General features: G+C 67.4%; 2 protein-coding genes across 2 annotated transcripts in view; both read right to left on the bottom strand.

The window, feature by feature from the left end:
• Positions 1 to 114: 114 nt before the first annotated feature.
• On the bottom strand, positions 115 to 2,797 carry LOC121342205. The gene is made up of 5 exons (XM_041416433.1): positions 2,328 to 2,797; positions 2,120 to 2,235; positions 452 to 1,213; positions 223 to 394; positions 115 to 137 (listed from the first exon to the last, which is right to left on the bottom strand). The coding sequence occupies exons 1-5, from the start codon at positions 2,437 to 2,439 to the stop codon at positions 115 to 117; spliced, it is 1,185 nt and encodes a 394-aa protein (XP_041272367.1). The 5' UTR covers positions 2,440 to 2,797.
• Positions 2,798 to 2,827: 30 nt separating this feature from the next.
• Positions 2,828 to 10,325, bottom strand: part of LOC121342207 (integrin alpha-5-like) — a gene marked incomplete at its 5' end in the record, with an annotated part of 8,401 nt that continues 903 nt past the window's right edge. The window contains 11 exon segments of the mRNA XM_041416434.1: positions 2,828 to 3,308; positions 4,152 to 4,265; positions 4,658 to 4,807; positions 5,409 to 5,511; positions 7,313 to 7,393; positions 7,533 to 7,608; positions 7,812 to 7,898; positions 7,901 to 7,962; positions 8,310 to 8,374; positions 8,932 to 9,069; positions 9,836 to 10,005. Coding sequence (XP_041272368.1) covers positions 2,952 to 3,308; positions 4,152 to 4,265; positions 4,658 to 4,807; positions 5,409 to 5,511; positions 7,313 to 7,393; positions 7,533 to 7,608; positions 7,812 to 7,898; positions 7,901 to 7,962; positions 8,310 to 8,374; positions 8,932 to 9,069; positions 9,836 to 10,005 — 1,403 coding nt within the window.

Here is a 10,325-nt window from a genome sequence, read left to right as displayed (position 1 = left end):
TGTCCCCGTGTGTGTCACCGTGCCAAGTGCCCAGGTGTGATGTGTGTCACCGCGTCCCCAGGAGTGTCACCGCGTGTGTCACCGTGTGTGTCCGTGTGTGTGTCACCGTGTGTGTCACCGCGTCCCCAGGAGTGTCACTGTGCCCCCAGGTGTGTCCCTGTGTGTGTCCCCCATCCCTCTGTGTCCCCCTGTCTGTGTGTCCCCCCCATGTCCCCAGGTGACACTGGGGACAGCGGGTGACACCAGGGATAGCGGGTGACACCAGGGATAGCGGGTGGCACCGGGGGCAGCGGGTGACACTGGGGACAGCGGGTGACACCAGGGATAGCGGGTGACACCAGGGATAGCGGGTGGCACCGGGGGCAGCGGGTGACACTGGGGACAGCGGGTGACACTGGGGATAGCGGGTGACACCGGGGGCAGTGGGTGACACTGGGGGCAGTGGGTGGCAGCGTCCCCGGGTCACGCTGGCACAGGGTGACACTGTGACACCGCCACCAGGTCCTGTCCTGGCTGAGGTGACAGTGCTGGGGACATGTCCTGGTGTCCCTGTGATGTCCCCGTGGTGTCCTTGTGTCCCCTGCAGTGTCGGTGCCAGCGCGGTGTCACCCATGTGCCAGCAGTTCCCGGTCCCATGGTGACAATTCCCACTGGTGACAGTTCCCAGTCCGGTGGTGACAGTCCCCACTGGTGACATCCTGGCTGTTCCCAGTCCGGGGTTCCCACTTTGGTGTCCCCAAGCCGGTGGTGGCAGCTGCGCCATGGGGACACGTCCTGGTGGTTCCCCAGCGCGGTGACAGTTCAGGGACAGCGTCCCCAGCCCAGTGACAGTTCTGTAACAGTGTCCCCAACGTGGTGACAGTTTCTGTGATGGTGTCCCCAGTGCGGTGACAGTTCTCTGAGTGTCCCCAAGTCGGTGACAGTTCCTGTGACAGTGTCCTGAACCTGGTGACAATTCTGGGACAGTGTCCTCAATGCAGTGACAGTTCTGTGACAGTGTCCTGAGGCCGGTGACAGTTCTGTGACGATGTCCCCAGCCCAGTGACAGTTCAGTGACAGTGTCCTGAGCCCGGTGACAGTTCTGTGGCAGTGTCCCCAGCCCGGTGGTGGCCGTGCCAGTGTGGGGGTGGGCGCCGTGGGTGTCCCCAGCCGGGGGCGTGGAGGGGGGGATGTCACCGATGCAGGTGACACAGGCCATGCAGGTGACACCATGGTGCAGGTGACACTGTCCTTGCGGGGTCCCCAGCCATGGGAGGGTCCCCAGCGGTGACGCGGGTGACGTCACCTTGCGGGGGTCCCTGTCCGTGCAGGTGACACTGTCCTTGCGGGGGTCCCCAAGTGTGGGGATGTCCCCAAGCTGTGAAGTGTCCCCAAGGTCCCCAAGCCATGGGGTGGCCTTGGCCGTGGGATGTCCCCAAGCCGTGGGGATGTCCTGAAGCCATGGAGTGTCCCCAGCCGTGGGTGTCCCTGGCTGTGGGTGTCCCCAAGCTGTGAAGTGTCCCCAAGCCACGGAGTGTCCCCAGGCTGTGAGATGTCCCCAAGCCGTAGAGATGTCCTCAGCTGTGGGTGTCCCCAAGCTCTGGGGTGTCCCCAAGCTCTAGGATGTCCCCAGGCCATGGGATGTCCCCAAGCCCTGGGGTGTCCCCAAGCTCTGGAGTGTCCCAAAGCCCTGGGATGTCCCCAAGCTCTGGGATGTCCCCAAGCCCTGGGGTGTCCCCAAGCTCTGGAGTGTCCCAAAGCCCTGGGGTGTCCCCAAGCTCTGGGGTGTCCCCAAGCTTTGGGGTGTCCCCAGGCCATGGGATGTCCCCAGCCCGGGGGTGTCCCCAGTCCCGGGGTGTCCCCAGCCCGGGCTGTCCCTGTCACCTCAGGCCTCGGAGGCCGCCTGGGGTTTGAGCTGCGCCTTCTCCATGGCGGTGCCGTAGGGCCCCGAGCGCTTGAAGAAACCCAGCTGGGGGGACAGGGGGACAGGGGGGACAGGGGACAGGGGGGTCAGGGGGACCCCGACACCCCCCCGGGCCCCCCCGCGCCCCCCCCCCGCCCCCCCGGGCCCCCCCGCCGGGGGCGTGGAGGGGGGGATGTCACCGATGCAGGTGACACAGGCCATGCAGGTGACACCATGGTGCAGGTGACACTGTCCTTGCGGGGTCCCCAGCCATGGGAGGGTCCCCAGCGGTGACGCGGGTGACGTCACCTTGCGGGGGTCCCTGTCCGTGCAGGTGACACTGTCCTTGCGGGGTCCCCAGCCATGGGAGGGTCCCCAGCGGTGACGCGGGTGACGTCACCTTGCGGGGGTCCCTGTCCGTGCAGGTGACACTGTCCTTGCGGGGGTCCCCAAGTGTGGGGATGTCCCCAAGCTGTGAAGTGTCCCCAAGGTCCCCAAGCCATGGGGTGGCCTTGGCCGTGGGATGTCCCCAAGCCGTGGGGATGTCCTGAAGCCATGGAGTGTCCCCAGCCGTGGGTGTCCCTGGCTGTGGGTGTCCCCAAGCTGTGAAGTGTCCCCAAGCCACGGAGTGTCCCCAGGCTGTGAGATGTCCCCAAGCCGTAGAGATGTCCTCAGCTGTGGGTGTCCCCAAGCTCTGGGGTGTCCCCAAGCTCTAGGATGTCCCCAGGCCATGGGATGTCCCCAAGCCCTGGGGTGTCCCCAAGCCCTGGGGTGTCCCCAAGCTCTGGAGTGTCCCAAAGCCCTGGGATGTCCCCAAGCTCTGGGATGTCCCCAAGCCCTGGGGTGTCCCCAAGCTCTGGAGTGTCCCAAAGCCCTGGGATGTCCCCAAGCTCTGGGATGTCCCCAAGCCCTGGGGTGTCCCCAAGCTCTGGAGTGTCCCAAAGCCCTGGGGTGTCCCCAAGCTCTGGGGTGTCCCCAAGCTTTGGGGTGTCCCCAGGCCATGGGATGTCCCCAGCCCGGGGGTGTCCCCAGTCCCGGGGTGTCCCCAGCCCGGGCTGTCCCTGTCACCTCAGGCCTCGGAGGCCGCCTGGGGTTTGAGCTGCGCCTTCTCCATGGCGGTGCCGTAGGGCCCCGAGCGCTTGAAGAAACCCAGCTGGGGGGACAGGGGGACAGGGGGGACAGGGGACAGGGGGGTCAGGGGGACCCCGACACCCCCCCGGGCCCCCCCGCGCCCCCCCCCCGCCCCCCCGGGCCCCCCCTGTCCCCCCCATGTCCCCCCCATGTCCCCCTGTCCCCGGTGTCACCCCGGTGTCCCCGGTGTCACCTGCAGGCGGTGGCGCGGGTAGCTCTCGGGCCGCACGCGGTACGGCAGCCGCAGCACGCGGAACTCGGCGTCACAGCGCAGGGACAGCGGCCACAGCTCCCGCTGGGACACGGGGACACGCGGGGACATGGGGACACACGGGGACATGGGGACATGCGGGGACACAGAGGGGACACAGAGGGGACATGCAGGGGACACACGGGGACATGGCGACACGCAGGGACACGTGGGGACATGGGGACACACGGGGGACACGCAGGGACATGGCGACACGCGGGGACACAGAGGGGACACACAGGGACACAGAGGGGACACACGGGGGGCACAGAGGGGACACAGAGGGGACATGCAGGGGACACGCGGGGACACAGAGGGGGACACAAAGGGGACACGCGGGGACACGCGGGGACATGGGGACACACGGGGGACATGCAGGGACATGGGGACACGCGGGGACACGCAGGGGACACGGGGACACAGGGGACAGCGTGTCAGTGTCACCAGGAAATGCAGGGGACCCAAAGGCCGCTCCTGGGGAATCCCAGGGGGTCCCAGGGGGTCCCGGGGGGGTCCCAGGATCCGGGACAGGTTCTGGGGGGTCCCAGGGATTTTGGGGGGGGGTTCCCCAGGAATTTGGGGAGGGTCCCAGGATCCTGGGGGGCTCAGGGAGTTCCAGGGGGTCCCAGGGGTCTTTTAGGGTCCCCGGGGTGGTGCCAGGGGTGTTGGGAGTCCTGGGGGTGTTTGGGGGTCCCCAGGGTGTTTTGGGGTCCTGGGGGGTCTCGGGGCTGTTCTGGGGGTCCCAGGGGTATTTGGGGGTCCCAGGGGTGGGGGTCCCGGGGCTGTTCTGGGGGTCCCCAGGGCTGTTTTGGGGTCCCGGGCTGTTTTGGGGGTTCCGGGCTGTTTTGGCGGTTCCGGGGGTATTTTGGGGGGTTCCAGGGGTACCACCTGGCGCGGGGGGGGGCTCCGCGGGCGGAAGCCGAGCCGCAGGGTGACGCGCTGCTGCCGCTCCAGCGGCCCCGAGGGACAGCTGAGCCGGAAACACTCGGCCTCGGGACAGCCCTGTCCCCAGGGCCACCGCGGGTCACCGGGGCCAGCACGGCCACCTCAGTCACCCAGGGCCACCGTGTGTCACCGAGGGTCAACACAGCCACCCCGTGTCACCCGGGGCCACCGCGGGTCACCCAGGGCCAGCACGGCCACCTCAGTCACCCAGGGCCACCGTGTGTCACCGCAGGTCACCACCAGTCACCTCAGTCACCCCCGTGTCACCGCGTGTCACTCACAGCCACCCCCGTGTCACTGTGGGTCACCACAGCCACCCCCGTGTCACTGCGGGTCACCACGGGTCACCCTAGGCGTGTCCCCGTGTCCCCGGTGTCCCCGGTGTCCCCAATGCCCCCCCACTGTCCCCGCTGTCCCCGCTGTCCCCCCGTGTCCCCCGTGTCCCCTACCAGGCGCAGCGGGTCCGTGCCGTGGCTGGCCGAGCAGTTGGGCAGCCCCTCGTGGCCGGTGACGTAGAGCAGGGGGTGGCCGCGGTGGCCCAGGGGACAGCTGAGCTCCAGCGTGCCCTGGCTGATGGCGCTGGGACCCTCGTTCACCACCTGGGGACACGGGGGACACGGGGGGACAGCCCCGGTTTGGGGACACGGGGTCAGGACATGGGGACCCCCAGGGCTCGGGGGGGAGGGGGGGGCAGCCCCGGTTTGGGGACACGGGGACCCACGGGGGGGACATGGGAGCCCGGGGTGGGGACACAGACCCCAGGGTTGGGGACATTGGGACCCCCAGGGTTGGGGGCACAGACCCCAGGGTTGGGGACATTGTGACCCTGGTTGGGGACAGTGTGACCCCCCAGGCTGAGGACATTGTGACCCCCAGGGTTTGGGGACATTGTGACCCTGGTGGGGGACAGTGTGACCCCCAGGGTTGGGGACATTGTGACCTTGGTTGGGGACATTGTGACCCCGGTTGGGGACATTGGGACCCTGGGTAGGGGACATTGTGACCCCCAGGGTTGGGGACATTGTGGCCCCAGGGTTGGGGACATTGTGACCCCAGTTGGGGACATCGTGACCCCCCCGGTTTGGGGACATTGTGACCCCCAGGGTTTGGGGACAGTGTGATCCCAGGGTTGGGGACATTGGGACCCCAACTGGGGACACTGTGACCCCGGCTGGGGACAGGTGTCCCCGCTGTCCCCACCTCGTAGACGTGCTCCACGGGTGGCCCCAGGTCCTGCAGCCGCTGGGGGGGGTCGGGTCCCCACCCCCCCTCGGGGATGGTGACAACGTCGGGCCGGGACACCCTGAGGGGACAGCCGGGGGTCACCACCGTGTCACCGCCGTGTCACCGCCGCCCGACCCCCCCTCGGGGATGGTGACAACGTAGGGGCGGGACACCCTGAGGGGACAGCCGGGGGTCAGCGCCGTGTGTCACCGCCGTGTCACCGCCGTGTCCCCTGGCTGTCACTCAGAGGCTCTGGCAGGCCTCAGGTCCCCTCCTGGCCCCTCTGCGTCCCCTCCATGTCCCTGGGTGTCCCTGGCTGTCCCCTGTCACTCACCCCAGCACGGACACCCTGGCTGTCCCTGTGTCCCCTGTGTGTCCCCATTGTCCCCATGTCCCCTGCTGTCACTCACCCCAGCACGGACACCCTGGTGGCCCCCCGTGTCCCCATGTCCCCTGTGTGTCCCCATGTCCCCTGTGTGTCCCCATGTCCCCTGTGTGTCCCCATGTCCCCTGTGTGTCCCCATGTCCCCTGTGTGTCCCCATGTCCCCTGTGTGTCCCCATGTCCCCTGTGTGTCCCCATGTCCCCTGTGTGTCCCCATGTCCCCTGTGTGTCCCCATGTCCCCTGTGTGTCCCCATGTCCCCTGTGTGTCCCCATGTCCCCTGTGTGTCCCCATGTCCCCTGTGTGTCCCCATGTCCCCTGTGTGTCCCCATGTCCCCTGTGTGTCCCCATGTCCCCTGTGTGTCCCCATGTCCCCTGTGTGTCCCCATGTCCCCTGTGTGTCCCCATGTCCCCTGTGTGTCCCCATGTCCCCTGTGTGTCCCCATGTCCCCTGTGTGTCCCCATGTCCCCTGTGTGTCCCCATGTCCCCTGTGTGTCCCCATGTCCCCTGTGTGTCCCCATGTCCCCTGTGTGTCCCCATGTCCCCTGTGTGTCCCCATGTCCCCTGTGTGTCCCCATGTCCCCTGTGTGTCCCCATGTCCCCTGTGTGTCCCCATGTCCCCTGTGTGTCCCCATGTCCCCTGTGTGTCCCCATGTCCCCTGTGTGTCCCCATGTCCCCTGTGTGTCCCCATGTCCCCTGTGTGTCCCCATGTCCCCTGTGTGTCCCCATGTCCCCTGTGTGTCCCCATGTCCCCTGTGTGTCCCCATGTCCCCTGTGTGTCCCCATGTCCCCTGTGTGTCCCCATGTCCCCTGTGTGTCCCCATGTCCCCTGTGTGTCCCCATGTCCCCTGTGTGTCCCCATGTCCCCTGTGTGTCCCCATGTCCCCTGTGTGTCCCCATGTCCCCTGTGTGTCCCCATGTCCCCTGTGTGTCCCCATGTCCCCTGTGTGTCCCCATGTCCCCTGTGTGTCCCCATGTCCCCTGTGTGTCCCCATGTCCCCTGTGTGTCCCCATGTCCCCTGTGTGTCCCCATGTCCCCTGTGTGTCCCCATGTCCCCTGTGTGTCCCCATGTCCCCTGTGTGTCCCCATGTCCCCTGTGTGTCCCCATGTCCCCTGTGTGTCCCCATGTCCCCTGTGTGTCCCCATGTCCCCTGTGTGTCCCCATGTCCCCTGTGTGTCCCCATGTCCCCTGTGTGTCCCCATGTCCCCTGTGTGTCCCCATGTCCCCTGTGTGTCCCCATGTCCCCTGTGTGTCCCCATGTCCCCTGTGTGTCCCCATGTCCCCTGTGTGTCCCCATGTCCCCTGTGTGTCCCCATGTCCCCTGTGTGTCCCCATGTCCCCTGTGTGTCCCCATGTCCCCTGTGTGTCCCCATGTCCCCTGTGTGTCCCCATGTCCCCGGTATCACTCACCCCAGCACGGACACCCTGGCTGTCCCCATGTCCCCTGTGTGTCCCCGTGTCCCCATTGTCCCCATGTCCCCTGCTGTCCCTCCCCCCAGCACGGACACCCTGGTGGCCGCCCTCACGGCCAGCGCCACCGGCACCAGGGCGCTCTGGGAGTTGTTGGCGTTCTTGCTGCGGGGGAGGGGCAGTCACAGCCCGGACCCCCGGGACCCCCAGGCTGGGGACACCCCCAGGGACCCCCTCCCCCATTGGGGACCCCCCCAGGGACCCCCTCCCCAGGCTGGGGACACCCCCAGGGACCCTCACCCACCTTGGGGACACCCCCAGGGGAACCCCACCCACCTTGGGGACACCCCCAGGGACCCCCTCCCAGACTGGGGACACCCCTAGGGGAACCCCACCCCCATTGGGGACACCCCCAGGGACCCTCCCAGACTGGAGACACTCCCAGGGACACCCACCCCCACTGGGGACACCCACCGGGACCCCCTCCCCAGATTGGGGACACCCCCAGGGGACCCTCACCCACCTTGGGGACACTCCCCAGGGACCCCCAGACTGGGGACACCCCCACCCCCGCGCCCCTCACCCCGTGGGGCCGCAGGACCCCCGAGTAGAGCGCGCCCGGGGGGGGCCGCACGTGCAGCTCGGCCTCGTAGGCCCCCCCCTCGCCCACGTTCCGCGCCTGGAACGTCACGTTCAGGCTGTTCCTGTCCCCCAGGAACACGGCCCGGCGGTCCCTGGGGACACGGGGACATGGGGACATGGGGACACTGGGGACAGGGACAGGGACACACCCCCAGGCCGTCCATGGGGACACTGGGGACATTGGGGACAGGGACACCCCCAAACCCCCCCAAAACCCCCCTAGAACACGGCCCCACAGTCCGTGGGGACACTGGGGACATCCCCAGGGACACCCTGTGCACAGCCAGCCCTCCCCGGTGCCCCCAGTGCCTTTGTGTCCCCCGGTGTCCCCAATGTCCCCGGTGTCCCCGATGTCCCCTCCTGTCCCCATGTCCCCCGGTGTCCCCTGGTGTCCCCAATGTCCCCGGTGTCCCCCGGTGTCCCCTCCTGTCCCCCTTACGCGCTGGCCTCGAGCTGCAGGTCGGGCACACAGACGTTGTCCTCGCAGTCCAGCTGGATGTGGGCCTGGGGACACGGGGACATCAGAGGGGACAGCGCAGGGGACACACAGGTGACACAGGTGACACGGTGACACAGAGGTGACAGAGAGGTAACAGGGTGACACAGGTGACAGAGGTGACACAGGTGACAGGGTGACAGGGTGACAGCATGACACAGAGGTGACACAGAGGTGAGACACAGGTGACAAGGGTGACACATGGTGACACAGGTGACAGCTGACACAGGTGACACAGAGGTGACACAGGGTGACACAGGTGACAGGGTGACACAGGTGACGCAGGTGACACAGAGGTGACAAGGGTGACACATGGTGACACAGGTGACACCTGACACAGGTGACACAGAGGTGACACAGGGTGATACAGGTGACAGGGTGACACAGGTGACGCAGGTGACACAGAGGTGACAAGGGTGACACATGGTGACACAGGTGACACAGAGGTGACACAGAGGTGACACAGAGGTGACAGGGTAACACAGGTGACACGGTGACAGGGCGACACAGAGGTGACAAGGGTGACAGGGTGACACAGAGGTGACAGGTGACAGGTGACGCGTACCTTGGCCTCCAGGCGCGTGCGCGTGGCCGGGGACAGCAGCGGGGACAGCCCCGGCGGGGGAGGGGACGCGGCCGGGTCCAGGGCCAGGCTCAGGGACAGCGGGATGGGGGACAGCTTGTCCCGGAACTCGGACTCGTTCTGGGGACATGGGGACATCGGGGACACCGGGGACGTTGGGGACATGGGGACATGGGGACACGGGGACATGGGGACACCAGGGACATGGGGACATGGGGGACATGGGGACATGGGGGACATGGGAACACCGGGGACAACGGGGACATTGGGGACACCGGGGACACCGAGGGGGACACGGGGAGGGGGTCCCAGGGGTGACAGGGAAGTGACACGGGAGACCCAGAGGTGACACAGGGGCTGCCCAGGGTGACACGGGGGTGACATCAGGGCTCCCGGGGCCAGTCTGGGGTGTTTTGGGTGGTTTGGGGGCAGTTTTGGGGTCCCGGGGCAGTTTCGGGGTCTTGGGGCAGTTGTGGGGTCCCGGGGCAGTTTTTTGGAGTGGTTTGGGGGCAGTTTTGGGGTCCCGGGGCAGTTTTGGGGCGGTTTTGGGGCAGTTTTGGGGTCCCGGGGCGTTTTTGGGGTGTTTGGGGCAGTTTTGGGGTGTTTTGGGCGGTTTTGGGGAGGTTTTGGGGCAGTTTTGGGGTCCCAGGGCAGTTTCAGGGTCCCAGGGCAGTTTTTGGGGTGTTTGGGGCAGTTTTGGGGCAGTTTTTTGGGTATTTGGGCAGTTTTTTGGGTATTTGGGGCAGTTTTGGGGTGTTTGGGGCGGTTTTGGGGCAGTTTTTTGGGTGTTTGGGGCAGTTTTGGGGTGTTTGGGGCGGTTCCGGGGCAGTTTCGGGGTCCCGGGGCAGTTTCGGGGTGTTTGGGGCCGTTCCGGGGTGCCCCTTACCCTGAGGAACACGGGCAGCGTGCGGCAGCGCGGGGTCCCCCCGTTGGGGACCTCCAGGGACAGGTTGCGGGTGGGGGAGGGGGGCGCCCCCCCCGGGCCCCCCCCCAGGAACAGCGCGCGCCGCGCCCCCCCCGCCTTGGCCCCGTCCACGCTCAGCTCCAGCGCCAGCCCTGGGGAGGGGACACCGCGGGGACACCGCGGGGACACCGCGGGACACGTCAGGGACACGTCAGGGACACGTCAGGGACAGCCCCGTGTCCCCACCCTGTCCCCACGGCTGCTGTGCCACCCTTGGGGACACCGCGGCGACACAGGGACACGACCACCGGGGTGTCCCCGAGCTGCGTGTCCCCTCCTGGGGTGTCCCCATTTGTCCCCTGCATTGGTCCCCGCGATGTCCCCTTTGTTCCCCCCCGTGTCCCCTCCTCCGTGTCCCCTGTCCCCTCCCCTGTCCCCTCCCGTGTCCCCCCCGTGTCCCCTGTCGACTTTT

The sequence above is a fragment of the Onychostruthus taczanowskii genome, unplaced genomic scaffold (assembly GCF_017590055.1).
Source record: "Onychostruthus taczanowskii isolate IOZ18803 unplaced genomic scaffold, ASM1759005v1 scaffold514, whole genome shotgun sequence".
Lineage (NCBI taxonomy): Eukaryota > Metazoa > Chordata > Aves > Passeriformes > Passeridae > Onychostruthus > Onychostruthus taczanowskii.
This window is presented reverse-complemented; position numbering and strand designations above follow the sequence as displayed.